We start from the raw sequence: 22,903 nt of genomic DNA, 5'->3' as shown, positions 1-22,903 counted from the left end.
AGCCACTTCTGGCAAACCAGAGCAGCGCACGGAAACGCCATTAATAAGGGTACAGTGAAAGGCGCTTGCCTGTTGTCACTAGGCAGGGAGTTCCAAAGTGCAGGTGCTGCCACACTAGAAGACTGATTTATTTTGAGTGTGGAATGAGGATTTTGCAGCACCTGTAACAGTGCCACTTCCACAGATCGAAGTGGTCAAGTGAAATATGAGGCAAGGTGATCCTGCAAATCAACTGCTCCCAAGCTGTTAAGGGCTTCGTTTACTAATAGCAACACACTGGTAGCAAACAGGCAACTGGTGCGCATCTCTGACCAGAAGTGCCAACAGGATCTACAGCGTTGCCAACCTTTGCTTCCCAGCAAACCCCACCCTTTCCTACCGCCATCCATACCTGCATCAGTATTTCCTGTGCTTGGCTTGACCTCTGAGGTAGTGAGGTCCTGCTGTGGGTATTTGGCAGAAGGCGTTGCTTTGGAGCTCTTGGGCCGGGAGAGTTTCTTTTGGATCCTGGTACCGGGGCTGGGCTCTTTCCGACGGAACGGGCCAATGTTTGCGGGCAAGCCTTTGCTCTTGACCTTCTGCTTGAGATGGGAGACCTTGTGCACCACGGTGGAAGCCAGCTTGTTTTGGGAGCTGCTCTTCTTGCAACGCACCTTCTCCTGCAGCATGGAAACAAACACGAGTCACTACGGTCCAAAAGGTGCCTTCTCCGCCGTCTCCCACTCCCTCCCGCTCACATCTGTTTCTTACAATCAGGGTACATTGGAAAGGACGCTGGGGAGCTGCTGCCAGCCAGTGTAGACAGCACTGAGTAAGATGGACCAATGGTCTGGTTCAGTAGAAGGCAGCTTCCTTTGTGATCGGTAAAATGAAACTCTCAAATTGTACAATTGTGCACATTTCTGCCTTACTTTGCCTATGGGGGGGGGAGGACCGCAATATACTGGAAGATGAAGGAGATGCGAGTGTCTCACATATGAAGATACAGCATCCCAGAGATCTCACTAGGCCAGTCCTCAAAGCCTAAAGCATCGTGGTTGATGTGGCGAGTGTCTTCCCCATCTGACTGGCTTTGGAAGGCAGGGGCAGAATGTCAATGGTTCTGATCAGGCCTAGCTTGTTCACCGACAAGCTACTTTTTACTCAATGACCAAAAAGGTGAAAGAACGAAGAGGATGGCTGTGCTAGATAAGGCTCTGTGCTGGACTCACCTGGGAGTTTTTAATGCCACCATAAGCAGTCTCTGATATTTTCCTTTTCTTCTTCTTCGGCTCTCCCTCAGCCCGCAGCTCTGCACACAGCAGAGATAAGCTGGCCTTTACTGACCTGTGAATGGGAAAGAATGCTCAGTTTGGAAAAAGCCCAATGGATTCCAGACAATTCAGCTCACTGACACCTCCATTTGGGGGCTGGAGCCCACGGGGTGGTAAGGTGCAGAGGTGGAGCCTTACACAAAGGAAGGAATTTTTACCTAGGTTTTCAGGATGGAATGAGCACACACAGACACACGCTAGTGCTCAGCATTCTGCAATTCCATGCAGCATCAATTACCATGAAACATTGGTTCTAGACTTTATGGCTATATGAGAAAAACCTATGGGGGAATTCTTGTGGCTACTGCTGCCTGCCTACCCCCACGATCCTGTCTCCCATTTCCTTCCCCCAGTTAATTCACACTCATTCCAAGTTCTCTTCCATATACAAGGGTTAAAATGTGTTGGGTCAGAAGGACACACGCAACTTTTAAACAAACTTGTAAAATAGAAGCCCATTTTGTGCTGAGTTTTTTTTTTTGGTTTGGCACAATTTATTTTGAGCGCGAAAATCAATCTTGCTTTGGTCTACAGGATCTGGGAATTTCCTTCTGATAAAACAGTATGGACCTGCCTCATTATAACCATTATATGCCCCGGAGTCCAAGGTTGCCATACAAGGATGGAGAGTGCCGGGCAAATGTTCAGGTTCAAGTCCCCGGTCTCTACCCTTTGATCCAGCTGGGTGCTCACTAAAGTTTCTAAGAAGCTCAGAGCATTTCTTCTGCCTTTGGGGAAGAAGAGCTGGAAACTTCCTTCCTCCCCCCCCCCCAATTTCTCCAGAGCAGGAGGGCACAGCAGGAACTAGGTGCCAAGACATCTGGGTTTTATTGAACTCCACTGTTTCCTCAGGAAGCCGCTTGGATGAAGACTGAATTGTGGTAGCTGTGTAAAACAGGAGACCCAATTTCTCCTGACACATACAAGGACTAGTTAGTATTACTAGGAAAATGTTAGTATTACTGAGACTGTGACAGGCAGGGGAGCTGTGTGTGTGTGTGTGTGTGTGTGTGTGTGTGTGTGTGTGTGTGTTTAAATACACCTCTATGTTCTATGCACACATTTACACCTCACTTGAATTCTGCTTGCACCTCTGTTTTCACAGAGAGAAAAACCAGAACGCAACTTTTAAAACAGAAAGGATCACATACAGTGGTACCTCGGGTTAAATACGCTTCAGGTTACAGACTCCGCTAACCCAGAAATAGTACCTCGGGTTAAGAACTTTGCTTCAGGATGAGTACAGAAATCATGCAGCGGCAGCAGGAGGCCCCATTAGCTAAAGTGGTGTCTCAGGTTAAGAACGGACCTCTGGAACGAATTAAGTACGTAACCAGTGGTACCACTGTAAAGCAGATAGAATTGGGCATCTAAATGTGGCCAAATCAAGTTTGCAAACCCTTTCCCCAAAGCAGGGAAGGTTTACATTCCTCCCTAAGGGGCGAGGAGACTGAATGGATTCCCTTTGTGCGTTGCTCAGAAAACAGGGAAGAAGAGATCATTACTGAGTAAAGAGCCCTGCTTTGCACCCTTGTCAAATGTCACCCATCTTCACCAAGTGAAATTGAAACGTGCCTCCCTTATGGGTCGAAAGGTGTATGAGGGTTTATGCGGGGAGTCTAGCAGGACAAGGTACTTCCGGGGGGTGGGGTAGGTAAAAGCAGCTGGAGGGTCTTGTCCGCAAGACAAGAGTCTGAGCTGACGCCAGTGTTGGATACATGCCCCCCCCCCCACCTTTCTTTCTTTCCCGTTTCCCTTAGGTGGGGAAGATGGCATACTGCATCCCTCCCACAGGTCCTGTTGCTGCTTTAGGAAAAGGGAGGAGGAGATTCCTTGGACTTTTCATGCCTTCCAGCAACATTCCGGAGCGGCTGCCACTTCTGCTGCAGCTCATTAATTCACCAGCTATTGGGAGGGAAGGGGGGGGGACTTTGGGACAATCGCTTCTTTCAGCTGAGCTTGTCAGAAGGGTTTATGTGCAAGGGGATTGCCAGACGAGCTACAGCGGAGCTCCTGCCCGGGCAGCTTAACTCCCTCAGCACCGGAGGGATGGCAGCACAAGTTGCGTAAGCAGTTTCGGTGCCGCCGCTCTTGCGGTCTTGGCTCTGAGGGAACAGGTTTTATGGGCGTGCGTGGGTGGACATGGGTCTTGGGGGAACTGAGAAGCTAGGTGAGGCATGCCTCTCTCTGATACGCACAATGATAAGAGCCCTGTTCAGGCACTCGTGCAGACTTATTATTACCATTATTGTTATTATAAAGGTAAAGGGACCCCTGAGCATTAGGTCCAGTCATGGCCAATTCTGGGGTTGCGGCGCTCATCTCGCTTTATTGGCCGAGCCGGCATACAGCTTCCGGGTCATGTGGCCAGCATGACTAAGCCGCTTCTGGCGAACCAGAGCAGCTCACAGAAACACCGTTTACCTTCCTGCCAGAGGGGTACCTATTTATCTACTTGCACTTTGACGTGCTTTTGAACTGCTAGGCTGGCAGGAGCAGGGTCCGAGCAACGGGAGTTCACCCCGTCGTGGGGATTTGAACTGCCGACCTTCTGATCGGCAAGTTCTAGCCTCTGTGGTTTAGACCACAGTGCCACTCGTGTCCCTGTTAGGGTAGAAGTACCCCCCCTCAAAGCAGACGAATTTATTTTCATATGCAACAGCCGCAGCGAGAATACTATATGCACAAAAATGGCGAGATGCGGTAGTACCTACTAAAGAGGATCGGCAGGTGAAATTGACGGAATATGCCGAACCAGCATGTTTAACAAGTAAAGTCGGGGATCAGCAGACTTTTAAGGAGGAGTGGAAAATGTTTGTAGATTATTTAAGGAAAAAACTATTGTAAACATGTTAAAACGCAAGTAGGCTTTGAATAAGAAGAGGAGTAAAATCATATCTGCGAAAATTGTGGTGTATAACACGCAGCAATATTTGAAAAAGTTGGAGAAACCATGGAGGGGCGGAGGGGAAGTCCAATGCTAACTGGCAGTTAATTGGAAAATGTTGAATTTGGGGTGACTCCCATTTAGCTGAAAGGGCTTTGAAGCCTCTGCAATAGGGGACCTTAATAAAAGGGTGCCACCAAGGTCTGGACTGAAGCTGGCATAGGTTGGGATGTTGGAGGCAGGGCTTGTGTGTGTGTGCCCTGTTCCCCTCCTCAGTTATGTGGAGCCTGTGGCCTTTCAGATGTTGCTGGACCACGGCATCAAATATCCCTGTCCACTGGCTATGCTGCCCGGGGCTGATGGCAGCAGAGTCCCCAGAAACATCTGGAGAGTCACAAGCTTTCCTATCTTCAGTTTAAGTCAGTGTTTCCCAAACTTGGGTCTCCAGCTGTTTTTGGACTATAGTTCCCATCATCCCTGACCGTGCTAGCTAAGCATGATGGGAGTTGTAGTCCAAAAACAGCTGGAGACCCAAGTTTGGGAAACACTGGCTTTAAGCCCTGATATGTTCACACAAATGCCTGGATCAAGCTAAGAAGATCTGGAATTCTGGAAGAAAATCACCTCAATTCTGCAGTATTACAACTCAAATTATGCAACTGGATTAAGCAAATTACAAAGACTATGCTTTCTTTTTTCCCTCTTTTGTCAAAATTCTGGGAGTTTGTTCTACTTAAGGAGGAGGGCAAGACCTGTAAGGACTCGTGGAAGAAATGTGAGAAGCAGGATAGGTCTCTTGAAGAGGAGGAGGACTGGGAGCCATGGGGAAGGATTAGGAGTAACATGGAGTTAAGTTGCCTTGCCCTCCTGACCAATGCAAGCCCTCTCTTAGCCAGCTCTCCCATTTTCCTGGGGATGCAATGAAACTTCCACGTAGATTATCACGTCTGATGTTCCTGCATGTACTAATAAGCTAAGAGCTATCATAGATTCCCACTATATGCATGCCAACTAAATGTGCATCATAAAAATCTGAGGGAATGATCAGCGCATTAATTCCTAACACAAAGTACCTTCTGTGTAGGACTCTGGTATTGTGCAAAGTGATCCTAAGAGTTTGGCAGAAACAGCCAGCACGGTTTTGAGCTGTTTCTTCATAACCAGCACTGGGACAAAACTTAGCTAAGGAAAATGAGATGCAGAAGAAGCAAGGTGAAATTTTCAGGCGTTCTTTGCAAACTATGGGATCGGAGTTGATATCTGTGGTCTGTGGCATTGCTGCAAGCACGCAGTCTCCTGCAGCTGCTGGCAAGGACTCTTGGCGTATCTCGGCCATGGCTGCATGCGTGTGCATACTGTATAAAATACAAATTCTGCACCACAGAAATTAGAATTCTGTGACCTATCTGAATTTGAGCATGTTTGTGCATTTTCTTTTATTTTGCATAAAGTGATTCTGGGACATTTGCCGTTTTAACTATATATTAGGAAACTACAGATCAGCCCCCAAACCACTGCTGAGCAGCCTTTTCTGCTTTGGGGAGAAACCAGCTGTGTAACTTTCAAGCAGATCTTTGCAGCGATAAGTTCTAGAAACGTGCTCTTGAAAAAAGAAAATTAAGCCGAGAGTTCTGTTGGAAGCTGAGCATTCATTCAAGCTGAACTGAATGCCTAGTGCCCTTCTGTGCTCCCTTGGAATTGCAGCACATGCAAAGCCATGTTCTTAGAGGAGCGAGGTAGTTGCTCCACAGGCATCTGTGCCCGGCTCTTCCATGGAATAAGCCATGGTCCACTGGCCCAGTAAAACCCATTGGAGGAGAGCGCCAGGATTCCTGCTGCTAGTGTGTACTCACTGCTGCCTTCCAAACACTTCCTGTCTCCACAAAGGGCAGCATGTGTGTGTGTGCAAGCTACATAGAGCAAACTAGAGGAAAGCCTGGATCAATCTCATCCGACACACTGAAAAAGAAGCAACGAAGAGACACGTTGCTTGATGTCAGGAGAAAAGGAACAGGAAGCAAAGGCAAAGAGAACAACACTCTTAGGTTTCAAGCAGAATCAAGACTAAAAAATAGCCAGAGGAGGTGCACACTCCCTACCCATAAACAAGAATCAAATTAAAGAATCAAGCCTGGCCTAATCTGAAGCAGGCCATCCATTTTTTCTTTTTCTTTTGACACCTTCTAAATCAGCCTTCCCCAATCTGGTGCCCTTCACGAGTTTGGGACTAAATGTCCCATTAGCCCGGTCATGCTGGCTGATGGGATTTGTAGTCCAAATACATCTTAAGGGTTTCAGGTTGGGGAAGTCCATGGCAAAGGATCCGCTCCGCATCGCATCGGCAGTTCTTTCACAAGCAGCATCCTCCCAGCATAGTAAATATGAAATGAATTAGCTCCCTGAAGGCTTTGTTCCCATCCCCCCCTACTGCTGGCTGGCTTCCCGCTCGGATCTCCAGCGCTCGTTAGTTCTAATTGCTCCACTCCGGCACCCAGAGAAGCTGCCTCTTGTTTGCTCCACCCTGGGAATGCAGCCCAGGGTTTGAGGCCGCGCAAACCCCCTTTCCCCCTTCCCCGAGACGGCTTCTGTTCACACTCCTCTCCCGGGCCTTGCCCCCTGCACCTCGACCTTCTGACCCGGGGCTGACCCTGGAGCTGGTGCCAAATTCCATTCCTGCGGCTGCAGCAGGCGAGGAAGGAGGGAATTCCCTGACAAGCAGAGGGATGGGAAGGGAGCAGAGCACCCTGAGGCAGGCAGGCAGGCAGGCAGGCAGGCAGGCAAAGGGCCATGGGCAGAAGGTGGGGTGCGGAAAACAGGCCAGCAAGCAACTCGGGGCTCCAGAGAAAGCCAAGCTGCCCATCTTCACACCTCGGGCACCAGCGGGCAGGGAGCTACCGTGGCTCCAGGCCACCGCTCAGTTCCGGGGAGTGTCTGGAGGGAAGCAAGCTTGGCAGGGATTCTCTCGCTCGGCGTGGGAAGCTGCAGGAATGTTCCCGATAGGAAGCAGGCCAAGGGGCCGGGCCTGCAGCTGCCACAGGAGCATGTGTTGCTTCAGCGAGGCCAAAAGCAGGGAAGGGATGCCATGATGGCTGGGAGACTTGGCCTGGCAACGCACAGCAAGGGGATCCTGCGCCATGGTGGCTCGCTTGGCTGGGTTTACAAGGCCAGGCCTGTGCGCCAGGATGCAAATCAGGAAGGAGCGCAAGCCGCCGTTGAGGTGTGGAGCGGTGAGTGTTGTGGGTGTGCAAGTTCCCCTCTGGCAGCCTGTGTGGTTTGAAGCCATCCTGCAATACTTTGATCCGCAGGGAAAGGGGGTGTCGGTTCGATGTTTCCGTTGCACGAACGCTCCCAGGAAGGACCAAGCTGTTGCTGTGTTTATAGTGCTGCTTGGAAAAGCATCTCCCCTACTGAGCCCATTTTGAAAAGTCCAGGAAAAGCTACGCCATGCTCTGAGCCCACTAAAGCATGTATGTAGAACAGGGTGCAGAAGAAGAAGAAGCGGAGGAGGAGGAGTTTGGATTTGATATCCCGCTTTATCACTACCCAAAGGACTCTCAAAGCAGCTACAGGAATTAGAAATTGGGGGAAGAGAGAGCGAGAGAGACAGACATTGCATTCCAAATATACACTATATTTGGGACCTGAGAAAAACACCCCCACTGTGGACAGTGAGAGCCTCACCAATGCAATGCCATTGGTAGAATGTGGTTACGCTATTTCCAACTGGGCCCACCTACTGAATAGAGCAGCTTTCCGGAGACAGGAAGGCAGTATGAGGGACTGTTGATGCTCCCTGTTACAGAAGGTCACGGCCCCCACCCCTCTCCTGCCATAGTCTCTGGTTCAACGTATCTTAGATTCTCATAACGTTTGCAAAATGCAGAGACCACATGAGGATGGAATGCCAATGTCCCGGGGCAAGGATATTGGCTCTATCCATACCCGCTTCAAGTCTCCAAATAACCTGCCACCTATAAACAGCTTCGTTTCACCACTGATGAAAATGGTCAAAGATATTCGTCCCTCCTTTCAAGCGGAAGAGTTTCCCGATCCGGTATGCTCCTTTTCTGAACAGTCGGGAGCTTTACTACCGCTGTGGAATGTGTGTAAATCACGGAACTCAAAAGGATGCAACCCCACATTTTGAAAGCAGGGTGGTGGTGAGGCTTGGTTGTTAAGATTTGCTCGTGCACTGCTGGAGACATGCAGACAGTATGGTGGGAAAGACCGGCATTGGGAGGGGTCCCTGTTTCCCGCCTCCATCTGAACTTCTCTCCACTGTTCCTCTGAAGCCACAGAACAGTTTAGTAGAGCCCCCAAAACAGGGACTGCCTTCCAAATCAGCTAAGAATGTATTCCCTTCTGGATTTGGTTTTGCATAAACCTACACAGCTCTGCAAGGTTTGGGGAGGGAACAGGAATAAATCCAGGGGAAAGGGTCCAGGCAAGGGCGGTGGGAGGGAGGGAGGAATGGGAGAAGGCAAGCAAGTTCTCCAGCAAGCCCTGGAAGATTTCCACGAGCCATATGGTGGAGCCATGTTGCAACCCAAAGCCAACACTAACTGCTTTTTTTCCCCTGTAACCTTCACTACATTTGCTAATGTTTTGTGACATAAAACCTAGAGATTAATTTTTTTTTCTTCTGTCTTAATTGAAGGAACCATTTAGTACAGATTTAACTATTATTACCAAATCATCAGGATTGATGCAGCGCACACACGCGTGCTCCAATCATGTTTGGACTAGCTTGGAGGATTTATGCAAATGGGCCTGCCGGGAGAGGCAATTTGTAGCAGAGAAGGACAATTATACAGGGCCCGTGAGTGCGGGAATGACTGTGCCGGGCGGCTAATGGATAATCATAAAGCGCCAGCAGCAATGAACACCACTGCAGTGTGACCAATGACTTTATACAGCACAGATAAAGAGGCTTTTATGCAACACTGCCTTCCTCTTCAAAAGAGGGGCAATTCTTTCCCCCCAGAACGGTGGCAGGAGGCAAGGCAGTCACGAGGCGGGGGAGCACAGAGGAGCAGGCCTCTCTCCAGCCCCGCTGCTCCCCTGGGTCTCGGTGCCCATTTGCAACATGCAAGACAAACCCCTGCACTTGGCGCTGAAATGCAACCACTTCTGGGGCGAAGGCACTGGTTAACAGCCACGAACAACAACATGGGAAGACTTTGACCTCAAGGGACTCCATTAACACCACCAGCACTACCCACCCCACCCCCCACGCAAGCAGTGCTCTATAATAGCTACACTGCAAGCGCAGGGAATTGTGGGGGGTGGGGGTGCCCCTGCTCCCTCTTCCTTAGCAACTGTGCTGGCTTTTTAAGTATACAGTGGTACGTTGGGTTAAGTACTTAATTTGTTCCGGAGGTCCGTTCTTAACCTGAAACTGTTCTTAACCTGAAGCACCACTTTAGCTAATGGGGCTCCCGCTGCCGCCACGCGATTTCTGTTCTCATCCTGAAGCCAAGTTCTTAACCCGAGGTCCTATTTCTGGTTTAGCAGAGTCTGTAACCTGAAGCGTATGTAACCCGAGGTACCACTGTATAAAGATACGACAGGGCAACAGAGGAGACGCATGCACACAGCTTCATACACAACAGCCACCCAAGTAAACATAAGCAGAGTGGGCGCTTGCAAAGTGATCGGTGAGGTAGCTTGGAGAGGAGCAGCCAGGTAAGCCCTGCCCTGGATAATGGATCCCATAACGTGGTGCATGCACACCATTTGAATGGCAATGTCCATCAACTCGGGGGAGGGGGGTTGGCCCCTTCAAATATTTTACTGGGGGTGGGGGTGGTGAAGACCCCTCAGCCCCTAGGAGTTGGCTCCTGTGAATGCAAGAGTAGAAGGTACAGAATGGGTGCATAAGCCTTTCTGTGCTTCCCACATTTCTCCGCAGGCCCCGGTTCTAAGACTGAAAATGGGCTCAAGCTTGGGGAGGAAATAAGTGAGGCAGGCAGGGGAGGAAAAGGTGATCTGGAAAGAAAATCAGCAGGCGGCGGAAAGATTCCGTGCCCTCCCCACCCCTGCTTCTACAGGGACTTGGTGGCTACCCAGCATTTGGCCACGCAGCCCTGCCAGTGTCACGCCCAGTTCTCCCCGTGCACTCCTGTAATGAAGTCCCCACACGCATGCGCTCATTCACGCACACCCACACTTCCTCACACGTTGGAATCACAGCGTGTTGCGCATGCAGCGGCTAGGGTGCCCTTCCCACCCCCTGCGAGCCGAGCCCGGTCACTCACTTGACCTTCCTGCTGTCGCTCTTGCTGATGGAGCCCTGGCGCAGGGAGCTGAGAGTGCTGGAGTGCTTGCGCTTCCTAGGTCGCCCTGGTCCCCGCCGAGCCGGACTCCGGGAGCTCTCGTCTCGCCTACGGGCAACAGCCACAATAAGCACACGTCCAAGGGGCAAGCGCTCCCCTAGTTTCTGCTTGGAAGGGCTGGTGTGTGTGTGTGTGTGTGTGTGTGTGTGTGTGTGTGTCTGCCTATGGTCTACAAAGCTAAAGAGGAGTTTGAAACTCTCGATGCAAGAGACCCATTTGTTTGGTTGGCCTGCAGGCGCCATAGCAGACAGGTCCAACCCCAAGATCGGGTGTTTCTTTCACACCCCGCCTCTTTCTCAATGCTTCATGGTCTTACCCACATTCTCTGTGGCACCTTGCCCTGCAAACCTGCTGTGAAAAGGCAAAGGGACCGAGATACTCACTCGTGGTCGTGTCGCCTCTGCAGCTTGGCCAGCTCCCGCTGCTTCTCCTTGTAGCGCCGCTGCAGTTCCGCCAGCCGCAGCCGCATCTCTACTTCCTGGGTGTCCAAGTTCTCAATGGCTGCTTTCAGGGGGCAAACCTGCGGGGAGAGAGGGGGGAAAGATCCTTCACCAGGGTGGGAAAACAAGAGGCCATGCCATGTGCACCATGCTCTGTGCAAGTCGTCCATTCATTCCTAACCTGCCATACGGGGCTTCTCTTTTCTCTTCGAGTAGCAGGCCCAAGAACTTCCAGAGGTGAAGAAGGGGTAGGGAAGGCCAGCTGGCTGGAAAAGCTGACCTTTGGGTGGTCTACCCCAATCAGTGTCAGGTTTTGGCTGAATGCCCTCAGGGAAAGAAATAAGGGCCCGCCCCCCAAAAAGGTGGGGAACAACCAATATTGCATTGTCAGGGGTTTTAAAAGCACGGGCCCAGCTGTTCCCTATGGCAGCTGACAGGTTTCAGCAGCAGAAGAGGGGGATCTCATCAGATAAAGTGGCTAGGAGTTCTGCAGATTTAAAAGGAACAGGGCATGTGTGGTTCAGAGACACACCAGACTTCTGACTTGTTGTAGCCAGGGCCAGAACTGTGCCAGGATGGAATGATGGACAGCTGGAAGGAACATTTTTTATTCTCCTTCCGCTGTCAGAGGCAGGGGGTCACAAGTGGAGAGTGTGCCACCGCTCTGGCGTTCTGCTTTCAGGCTTCCCATAGGCATCCCACTGGCTGCTATGAGAACAAGGTGCTAGAATAGGTGGGCTACTGGCCTGTTCTAGCAGGCTCTTCTTATGCTTTTTAATTTATTGACATCACCTGTTAGCTTCCTTGGAAGGAAACGAACGGCAGGGCACAAATGATTGCAATCAACGAACAAGCACATCCTCTCTGTCCTCTATTTGAAATGCCCTGGGTATAGAGGATACTTACAGGCTTGGTCTTAGGGGTCCAGATGTATTTGCGGCGGGAGGCCCGCATGCGAGGACGCAGGTCCACGCAGGGCACAGCAGCTTCTGCCAGGTCAAGGAGGTCAGGGGGGCTGCTCTCCAGGCCAGTTGCCTCGACCAGGGCCCAGGCGGCAGCGAGAGTGGCCAGGCTTTGCAGATTGAACGCTGCCAGGTCTTCATCCAGCACTGTGGAAAGGGGGGAAGGTTACCGGGGTGGAAAAACCATTCTCATCCACAGGGGAAAGAGACATACATTAAGATATCATACACCTTGGTCTTTGGATCTTGGGTCCGCCAGGAGGTTGTGGACTCTCCTTCCTTGGAGAGGTTTGTAAGCAGAGGTTGGATAGCCATTTGTCATGGATGCTTCAGCTGAGATCCCTACTTTGAACTGCATGACCATTGGGTCATGACCTCCCAACTCGGCAACTCTATGATTCTATTGGGTGTGTCCGGGCACATAAAAGGGGCACACCACCCTGAAACCACTGTCCCCTCTCTGCCCCCAAAGCAACCTTGGGTAGCAACTGGGTGCAGGCTTGTTGATACTACTGGCCATGTCTTCCTACTTTTCCGAGCGAACTGTGGCTCTGCTCCTTTCTTGGACGCACCCACTGGCAAGGGTTTTTTGGGGGGGGGTTAGCCTGGCACAGTGCTCACTCTGGAAAGGTTGCCTTGCTTCTGCCTGCTCTGCTCTCCATACCCTGCTACTCAAAGACATCAGGCACACGGTCGTGTTTATCTCAGGCACATACCACACATCCATCCAGGCAGAGGGGAAGTTATTGGGATGCCACATACTTTGGGGGGGGCGGGGGGGGGAAGAAGGCAATTTGATCCGAGGGGGCAGCAGCCAGGAGCCAGCGCCGTCTGAACTTGGGGGAAGGAGAGGGGCCTCTTGAGATAGCATCAAACTTGGGAGGAGGCTTTTGGGAGGAACCTTGCCCAGAGGGGATTGATCGGAAGGGTAACGTAGTTCCAAACTACAAATTTTAAAAGTCCCTGGAGATGATGAGCAGATGGAGGGGGGGGGGGGACGGGGACGGGACGGAGAGTCGCAGCGAAGGTTTTTGCTGTACATCAATTTGCTTTGTGCTTGTGTACAAGGATGTCTGCCTGCGAATGCGCCTGCACACATGTGCGAGGAGGCATGCAGGGGAGTCCTTGTATGTGGTTTCCGTTCCACTGTGGGCAAAGAACGGTTCCGGTGTGTGAGCAGTAACCGTTTGCCGTAGAGATGAAAAGCGCAGACTTTGCTTAGCCACAGGGGGTGATAACCATCTGCATATGTGGGCTGGTGCAGACCCCCTCGTCTTGGGAGGTGGGAAAACGGGAGGCTTAAAACGGCAGCGGAAAGGTGGTAGAGACTAAAAAAAGCAAGACATTCACTATTTTCATTCTACTGATTTTTTTTATATATATATAAAAAAAACACCCCGCCAAACAAGAGCACTAGAAAGTTCTCAAGAGCGATGAGATTCTGAAGCAGGAAGCATCTAAGTGATATGGAGGCAACCCTTTCTCACTGAAAGGTGTTCACTGGTTAATGCAGTTGAATAAGACAGGTATTTTCCGATTTTTTAAGGACCCTCATAATAATAATAACAACAGGCCTATCCCAAGTCTCTACACTGCCCAAATTCAAGGTCCAAACTAGATGACAAGCCTCCCTAAATAGTTTTCTGTATGCGACAGAGTAGCTGCCTCAAAGGCTCTTGCCTCCCAGACTCACAAGGGGTTAATATCCTCTTCCGAGAGCTCAAATCAAAGGTTGAGCTACTCCTAGCGCTGGCTAGGCAAGCCCCCAATGTGCTGCCTGACCCCTGACTTCACTCCGCAGTTTGGCAGGACTCCAGACTCCATGCCTCTAGGGGGGAAATCACGCCATTCCCCACGGGCCAGGAATAAGCAACCTCTAACGATTAGCTCTTCTTTACAGCGGCAATTATGAAAGACACTGTTTTCCCTAGCTAGCCACCAGGATGCTTCAAGGCCTGACATGCAGAGTCCGTACTTCATAAAAGAGTGCACCTAGAGCAGAAGCCTAGGAAGGCAACTGCTGCTCAAACTCTGGGGTTTTCGCCTTGGTTCTCAGCTTCCAGATCCCCAGAGCAGTCCAAGTTTCCTGCCTGACTGGCAGATCACGTAACTCCAAAGGCACTGCATAAGGATATCCTGGCCTAGGGTACAGTTCTACTGGTGATCTGAGCGAGTGCAGATGCTGTTCTGCAAGCCTGAGGAGGGTCTTAAGGTCAGGAGGGGATCCTTTAACTTGTACATACAAAGGCCTACAGGGCTGTTAGGAAGAGCCCTGCAGGGTTCTTAGGGACAGCACCACTTATGTATGCAAAGGAAGTGGTGGGGTGAGTACTGGGGAGGCAGAAGCTCCTGATCAAAGTGGATCCTGCAGTTCTGTTCGCCACCCATTTCAACCAGGTGCCATCCTTTAGTTCACTAGATACTGACTGTCACAATGGTTTGATTACATGGCTTCGTATTTTGACTCTACATTTTTATTGTGCTAGCCGCAGTATGTTTTTTGTTTTTAGCTTTGTGGTTTTGTGGCTTTTACTTTGTAAACTGCTTAGAGGTTTTCTATCTAGAGCAAGGTTTCCTAAACTTGGGCCTTCAGCTAGTTTATTATTATTTTTTGAACTACAATTCGCATCATCCCTGACCACTGGTTCTGCTAAACAGGGATGATCGGAGTTGTAGTCCAACAACAGCTGGAGACCCAAGTTTGGGAAACTCTGATCTAGAGGAATCTTATCTATATATTGATTAAACAAATATTCCTGTGGGGATGGGGAGGTAAGCAGCAGGTAGCTTCCGGCTTGGCTCTCACGGAGGGGTGTAAGACAGGAAGAAGCAGAGAAACTCTCTTAGCCAGCAGTATGCCTAGTGCGGAAGCAATGCGGGGCCAATAATGGGGGCCCTGCTGGCAAGCTAGTGGAGAACGCTGAAAGGCTACAGTTGTGGACAGGCTGTTTGAGCAGTTCAATGGGAGATCGCACATGAGAGTGATGTGCATTTGCCCTTCGGCTGCTAATCGTTCAGTGCCAACACTGGAGAGCTAATGGAAGATATCAAGGGAGCAGGCCCTGGCACGGATGCAAATTCTACAGTCTCAAAGGTACAAACTTGACAAGACCAAGGTCTGGGAAAAAATTCCAGAACCTCTGGTTCCAGTCCCAAGATAATGTTCCCATCATGAACAACCTTTCAGTCTCCAGTGGGCTGTCATCTTTCCTTCGCATCCCAAGCCACTACAACACGCAGTGGCAGTCAATTCCTTGCTGTCCAGGCAGGAGGCAGGGCTGTGCATAGCAAGGATAGGGCGGGGAACTGACCCTCCAGATGCTGACAGACTCCAGTTCCCATCAGCCCCAGCCAAGAAGGCCAATGGTCAGGGGTGATGGGAGTCCGGCAACATCTGCAGGGCCCCCAGTTCCCCATCCCTGGCGTATAGGAAAGAAGTTTCTCATTCCTCTAACGACAATAGAAATTTAGCCCCGTCTCCGACTCTTGGCGGGCTGCCCTCCTGAACCAAAGAAGCAAGCAGCACTTAGCTACCATGAACAAAATGAGTGGGCAAGTCACCCAGACAAATACAGATTCCTCTTCCCAGTCTCCTTCCTTGCTTGCTGGTCACTGGCCTCTGTGAGAGGGAAGGGACAAAACACTGACGAGAGAGAGAGGGAGAGGGAAAGGGAGAGAGAGAGAAAAGATGGCCCCCTGCCTTCCTTACCATGGGCGGCAGTATCGCACTGCTGGCGACGGAGTTCCAGTTCTGCCAGCTCACTGAGCAGGGCAATGCCAGGAATCCCTGAGCTGCATGGCGAGGGCAGGGGAAGGGAATCTGCAGGAGGTGGCGATTCCAAGGCTGGGAGCTCGCCCAGATCGATGCTGGCAGCAATGAGGGCATCCAGGCCACACGGGGCCACCTGCACCTCAGCATGCGTCGACAGGTCATCTGGCGAGCTGGCATCGCTCTCGTCTTCCTGGCATTCATCTTCCAGTGCTGCGGCCGGGCTGTCCTCCACAGCCATCACCTCCGGCGAAGGCCCTGGGACAGCAGCTTCCGGCCTAGGCTCCTCCTGGCATTCCTTCGGGGCAGAGTCCAAGCCGTCTGGGCTGTCCCCGACCAGCAGGGGGCAACACGGCGTCTCCTTGGCCAGTTCCGTGGAGCTCGGCCTCTGGGGGTGCACAAGGAGGTGGGGAGGGTGAGGGTGGGAGGAATCCACTTCGGGGTCCCCAGCCCCACTGGATGGGCGAGCTTCCGACTCGCATTGTGGCTCCTGCTCCGGTGGGAAGGTGCGCGACTGTTCAGGCTCAGCTGCCGTGGAAACCGTTTGCATAGTGTCAGGATCAGCTGGGTCCAGGGGTAAAGGTGATGCATAGCCCAGGCCAGCCACAGGGTAGGAGTAACCAGGGGGAAGATCTAGAGGAAGAAAGAACAAGGAAAAAGCACCAAGATAAGCTATGGCACACACACAAAAGCAGAGGGCACAGGGTCGGTTTTGGACTCTCCAAACCAAAACTCAAGATAACTCGAAGCTCGGCTCTGCCCTCGCCGGTCCTGGAAGGATCCTTTAAAAAAATCCCATATGCTCAGAGACTCTGCACCTGTTCATTGGGGGAGATAGGAAGCCCAGAGCACTTGTTCTTTAGATGTCCCTTTTATGAAGAGACCATTGATCCCCTGCTGGTGAGGCTCGCTGACCTCCCAGAAAAGCAAAAATTTGACATTTTCCTGTTAGGCAAAGATCCTAAGACGACCCGGATGGTCGCCAGATTCTGTGTACAGATCTGTAGGCGCAGACCATCCCCCGACCCAAACTAGTTTGTTAAGAAAATCCCCAAACTCGATTCCATGGGTGACTCTGGATCATCTCTCTGCGGTAGCTTATCTTAAAGTTTTAAGTGTCTATATGCTATACATGGTTTTAAATGTTTGTTTTCCCTCTGGGATTGTACCCCCAAATGTGTTTTATAAGCTGGTCTCCGACCGTAATAAATTATCGTAATAAATTATCTATCTATCAATCAAGATAACTCAGATGAGCCTGACCTCGTATCCTGCACCCTTCCTAACAGAAGGCTGGTCCATTCTCACAACTTCCGAGACTGCAATAGGTTATGCTAATGGCACGTACTCCCTTGCTGTTTATTTATTTTCTGGCAGCATTGAACTTTCTGCAAATTACCTAGGAAGAATGGCATTCAGACTTTTGTGGTACCATGCCTGTAGGAAAGGGGAGAGAGGGGGGAAAGCATGAACAGGGACCAAGAGGGGCTGATTGGGTTCTGATCCTCAAAAGTAGAAAATCCTTCACTGATTGTTTCCCAAACTTGGGTCTCCAGCTGTTTTTGGACTACAACTCCCATCATCCCTAACTAGCAGGACCAGTGGTCAGGGATGATAGGAATTGTAGTCCTCCCCAAAAAAAACCAGCTGGAGACCCAAGTTTGGGAAACCCTGTTCTAGAAGCCCGTCCGGTTCCTGGGTCTTTAAGTGCACCCTTTCCAAACCCTTCTGCACAATGATGATGACTGAAAACTTTGAATGTGTTGGCTAAAGCCTGCGTAAAATAACTGCACTCTGAGCTACATGCTGATGCCTATGCCTAGCAGGGCACAGATCAAGACACTTACTACAGGGAGAGGGAGCCCATGCCATGGGCTAGTAACCAGCCCTATGATCGATATTGGGTGCAAGCAGTGCACAAGTATACCGTGTCTCTTCCCGGCGCCCCCTTCCATGCATAGCCTGCCATGAATCCCTACCTGGTTCCAGTGATTTGGGATAGTCCTGGGCTGGCCTCCCTTCAGGCTGCTTGTCCTCAGCCTCCGGGCCAGTGGAGCTCTGCGAGGGCACCGGACTGACAGCAGGCGAGCGTGGCACCACAGCAGGGCAGACAGGTAAAGTGCAGGGAGCAGGGCATTTGGGCGGGTGGCAACACGGGGAGAGCTTGGCTGAGCAGGCAGCTGCTGGCGACAGGCCCTTCGGGGGAGCGTTTAAGGCAACAGCTTTGTGGGATGGTTTGAGTGGCTTCTCGGGGCCTGGCATCTCCAGCTCAGGGGGCGGCTCTTCGGGCTTCCGCTACAAGGGGGAGAGAGATGGACGGATCAGCGAGTGCCTGAACCCCACGCAACCAACCTCACAAAAGGGCAATTGACCCAACAGCAATACAGTCAGTATATGCATCTTAAGACTTGCATTTGTCCCCAGTGCTTTGCAATCCTAAACACGTCTGGTTCCACATCACTTCCTGTTGATACGTCCTTATCAGCCCACAAACTCTGGTTCCTCACCCTAGGCCTGATCCTATACTCAGGTTGAATCGGTGGCCGTTTATTTCAACTGTGTCCCCTTCTCAGTTGGGAACAATGGGTTCAAGGAAAACCCGGATACACTTCCAATGAAGGTTATTTTGGGTTTCCTATTTTAGTGCTTTGTGCCACTCTAGCAGATGTGAGCTGTGCGTGCTTCCAAGTAAATACATCAGGACTCCGAGCCAAAGCAACTCAGATTTCGTACCAGCAAAAAGCAAAATACTGCAACCTAGATGAAGTTATGGAAACAGGGATCATTTTATCTATCTTCTGCTGGTTGAGGCAGGAGGAGGCAATAACCTATGCAGGGGGCAGAAACCCCATCCTCTTGACTGTTGGGGTTTTTCATCCAGCCACACCCCTCTGATTTCCAAGATGTCTCCAGGCATCAATCCCACACTTTTCCAAGCACATCTTTGCAACTATATTTGGGGAGCTGAGTTTCAGAGAAGGTTGATCCTCAGGCCAAACATAATTATTATTTGCTTTTTGCGGTGCTTGCTTAGAATCACAACACACACACACACACACACACACACACACACACACAAACACACAAACCCTGATCGTCACCCTCAGGAAGAGTGCTTTTCTTCCACATAGGATACTGGCGTCTATCACCACCATGCAGCGAGAAGCAGGATGTTGACGACCGTAGCTCTGCAGCCAATAGAACTTTATTTGAGATGACTTAGGAGATAAATTCTTACATTCACTCAGAATCTGGCCAAGCACCGTATTTTGAGCCAGTGAGGGATTTCTCATCAGATCAGATTGGCTGGAGAACTCTGTGTGTGTGTACACACACACATTTCCTTTCCCTTGAAGCATGGTGGGTTACTTAGTGGGTGAGTCGTCTGTAGCTGCACAGTCACCTTTCTGCAATGCATTTGCTTCGTGTGTGTTAATGTGTGTCAGCCTGGACCGTAGGGGCTGAGCTTTTGCAAAGCAGCTGCATGGGTGGCCCAGACTTTCATGCAGAGAGAATATTTGATAATTCCTTGGTCCCATCCCCGATCTCAGATTACCCATGTCCCCCAGAGGGAGGAGGTTCCTTCCTCAGTAAGCAGATCCTTTCTAGCTGCCCAACAAGAGAAGCCTGATGGGTACCGAGAGGGGTTACCGTGATGATGGCTTCACTTCGCACGCCTACCTGGCTGTGTGTGTGCCGCTGCACTTCCAGTGCCTGTGCTGCACGCTGCTGTTGCTGTTGCTGTTGCTGCTGCAGGGCATAGAGTTCTTGCTGACGCAGGAATTGGGAGCGGGAATAGACAGGGAGTTGCCCTGTGTGCTGCAGGTGAGAGCCAGGCCCCCGGCTGGGATACATGGGTGGCCAAATTGATGCCTGATCCATCACCTCAGCTGCTGAGAGACAGGAAGATTAATCAGAGAGGTAAACAAAGCCAGAGAGTATGGAGGTGCCTCCCTGATCTCTGAATTAGAGAGCCGCACCCATCTCCTCTCATCAGAGGGGCAGCTCCCGTATACCCCATCCCAGCTACTATCCAGCAGCGGTGGTGGGATGTGCCAGCCAATTAGTGCCTGGCTGCTACTTACCCAGGGTATGGGGCGCCCCATGGGCTGGAGGCTCAGAAGGCAGGATTACTAGCTGAGCAGGTGGTTCCTGTGACAGGGGGAAGACTGGCTGCATGGCACTGGGCATAGAGGCTGGGAAGCCGGGAGGCAGGTTTTGATGAAGAGCAGGGTGCCCGATGCCTAGAGAGAAGAATGCACTTGACATAGAAAGCCCAGCCCACTCAACACACCCTCCCAGCAGCCACATCTTCCCTAGGGAAAGAGATTGTATCAGAGCAAAGTGAGGCTTTGCTTTTTCACGGTTCCCTCAGGGTAGGCCAAGAAGCGTTCGGCTTCTCGTGCATATGCAGACAAATGAAAATCCACCGCAAGAGGCAGGGAGCAGGTCACGTATGTACCACGCAGATAATATCCACTTAGGAAGATCACCATGTATCACACAGTCCTTTCGAGATCTAGGAGAATCCCCTCCGCCTATCTCTACCTATCAGCTGTGACCCCCGGGAAGGCAGTCTCCCAGGTCTGCAATACCTCTGAGGGTTGAGTCATAGGACAGACAATAATCTAGTTTTGCCCGCATAAAATTCTATATGGAAAATCGTATGTATACGCAGGTGTTTTTGCTACATGTACAGATGACTCTTTCTTGAGGCAAGAATTTTTTAAGCATATGAAGTGGTCCTAAATGTCACTCACTAAGGGCTGCCTTAGGCTCTCGACAGCAATTAGGGCTAGAGGTTACGGTGAGGCTTATGCAATAACCAGTTTAAAAAACGGGCAGGAAACAGGCAGAACAGGGGGTCGCAAATAACGAGACAATAGCAATCCAGAGACTAAAAGCAACGCCAAGGGATGGGGCAGCAGGAAAGCACAGAAGGAAACTGAAACTGCCAGGAGAAGAGAGTAGAAAGCTGTAGATCAGGTGTGAAATGAGATCAGAAATGGACCAGAGATAAGGAGAAGAGCTGCTGTCAGCATGGCCTAGGCAAGGGTTCTAGATAGAACGTTGACACCCAGCAATACTGACCGTACGAGTGTCCACCCATCCAAAGAGAAGGGCTGCGTGTCCGGGGCAACCAGTGGGTATGAGCCGGGTGGGTATGGGCTGCTGGGTCTCCTCCCAACTGGCTGGCCTGCAACGATGAACTGCCCGCAATCATCAGGTGGGGTGTAAGGTCTCCAGGGCAGCTGCTGGATGGATGGATGCGGGCAAATTCCACAAGGTCCTTGTTATCCCTGTTACATCAAAAATCAGACAGGACAAAGGCAGGTCAGCTGCAACAGGTCAGGATCATCCAGGCCTGTAAAGGGACTACACACTGTGGGCTATCATGTAATGTACAGGCAATGCCCCCCTCTCCAAATTTGTATGGGAGTTCTGTTCTGCAATACAACTGAGAAAGCCTGCAAACACCCTGTTCTGCTCCTTTTGTGACATTTTCAGGACCCTTTCAGACTCGGTGCAATGCGTGTGCGGTCATGCACATGTTGAATACACGCAAATGACCGGGGGGGTTCCTGTAATGGTCATTCTGTGGCCTCCAGGTCTAAAGGTCAGGCACTGTCAGGCTCCTGGAGTAACCAGAAGCCCAGCTATCACATGAACAGGCTCATCATGGGTCCAGCGTTAAAAGCATTGTATGCAAAACCCACTGCACTCCCTTCCCCAGCTTTGATACCAATTGATGGTAGATACCATACATATTTAAACCAATTTTTCGCCCCCAAAAGGGACCCAAGGCCAGTGACAGAGGTCGCCACAGTCAGGCCCGCCAACATCAGAAACGTGTTGAGATCGTATTATACTTGCTGTTGCAATTTCCGTAACTCACCTCACTGCCGTCTCCCTGTTTATTGGGAGTGGTGCTTGTTTCGTTATTTGATGGTGGCAGACAGTTCTGCTTGTTACAGGAGGCAAGCACTGGCTCTGTTTCGTTCTGTGGAAGAGAGACCACCAAGATTTATTTCCCGAGATGCAACGCTTGGCAGTAGGCACTGCATTTTGGGAAATGCAATGTGGCAGCCACCGCCACAGAAGAACGCCAAGCCAGTGCTCGCCTCTCACTCCCGGGAAGAGTAATATGCACCGCTACCAATAAAGACCTCTGCTGGGAGGAGGTAAGGGAAAGTGCCAGCAGCAGCAGCATGGACTCTGAAGGGGAGCTGGCAACATTTGACCTAGACAGGGGCCCATGTTGGTGCAAGGTAAGAGCCTACTACTAACAGGACCCACTCAAGCCTGGTGCCAGCCCAGAGTGGCTTAGTGATCAATAGAAAGTTGATAGTTCCTGCCCTCAGATGTAAGGCAGCCAGCAACAACTGTGCTTCTAACATGCAGGTGGGCCTTCTGAAAGCCTCTCCAGCCTAACCATAAAGCACCACAAATCGCCCTTACTGGATCAAGAGATCTCTCCCAGCAAGCCCCAGGCGCTCCTCACACAGCCGGCTCCGTTCCTCTTCGGCATCCAGGTCAATGACATGCACAGGCCGTGCCGCGCCAGCTTGCGGGAAAAGAAGAACGGAAAAGGCAAGATTAGCTATCACCTTCTGGCAGGACTTCCCCAAGGGCTGGCATCTTTTCTCCTGGCGACACGAGCAGGGGCAGGAAGCGAAGGAGCAGGAGGCAGGAGAAAGGAAGGTCACAGGAGCACATCACTTCTGCATTCCATCTCCCACTCCAGGCTGGGGTTAGAACTTAAAGAATAAGGGATGGGGCACATGCCCCTCTTGAAGAACTCGGCATGGCATTATAAAAGTGAGCTTGCAGCTCAAGCGCCAGGGGCTGCAAGTCTGGAATGAGACTTCACGGATACGAGGGAGGGGAAGGCCATGGTCTGGTTAATAATAATAATAATTTTTTATTTATACGCCGCCCTTCCCGGTTCAGAAAACTGGGCTCAGGGCGTCTAACAATGAATTTAAAACACTTAATTGATGCAACAGAAAACAGCATAAAATACAGTATAAAACGTGAAGAACAATACATTCATGATTCAAAAATCAATTTAGGGAGGGAAATCCATCCAATAAACATTAGATGATCACCAGGGCTAGCTGGCTACGTTTGTCCTATTTGGGCCAGCGAGGAGACCAGGGGAGAATTAGCTGTGGGATCCCAGAGCGGGTAATCTTC

General features: G+C 50.9%; 1 protein-coding gene across 8 annotated transcripts in view; it reads right to left on the bottom strand.

The window, feature by feature from the left end:
• Window positions 1-22,903, bottom strand: part of BAHCC1 (BAH domain and coiled-coil containing 1) — a 118,039-nt gene that overhangs the window by 14,388 nt on the left and 80,748 nt on the right. For 5 of the 8 annotated variants that reach the window (XM_080994318.1, XM_080994321.1, XM_080994317.1 and 2 more), the window contains 12 exons: window positions 22,166-22,271; window positions 21,603-21,707; window positions 20,798-21,006; window positions 19,792-19,950; window positions 19,388-19,599; window positions 17,686-18,001; window positions 15,647-16,339; window positions 11,882-12,084; window positions 10,919-11,055; window positions 10,458-10,583; window positions 1,212-1,326; window positions 392-659 (listed from right to left, as the gene is read on the bottom strand). In XM_080994318.1, the coding sequence (XP_080850444.1) occupies window positions 392-659; window positions 1,212-1,326; window positions 10,458-10,583; window positions 10,919-11,055; window positions 11,882-12,084; window positions 15,647-16,339; window positions 17,686-18,001; window positions 19,388-19,599; window positions 19,792-19,950; window positions 20,798-21,006; window positions 21,603-21,707; window positions 22,166-22,271 (2,649 nt within the window). The remainder of the gene's footprint in view (window positions 1-391; window positions 660-1,211; window positions 1,327-10,457; window positions 10,584-10,918; window positions 11,056-11,881; window positions 12,085-15,646; window positions 16,340-17,685; window positions 18,002-19,387; window positions 19,600-19,791; window positions 19,951-20,797; window positions 21,007-21,602; window positions 21,708-22,165; window positions 22,272-22,903) is intronic. The other 3 variants (XM_080994319.1, XM_080994322.1, XM_080994323.1) reach the window with 3 other exon arrangements.

The sequence above is a fragment of the Podarcis pityusensis genome, assembly GCF_964106645.2.
Source record: "Podarcis pityusensis genome assembly, chromosome: 2".
NCBI classification, from domain to species: domain Eukaryota; kingdom Metazoa; phylum Chordata; class Lepidosauria; order Squamata; family Lacertidae; genus Podarcis; species Podarcis pityusensis.
Note: the sequence above shows the minus strand (reverse complement) of the source record. Positions and strands in the feature narration are given on the sequence as shown.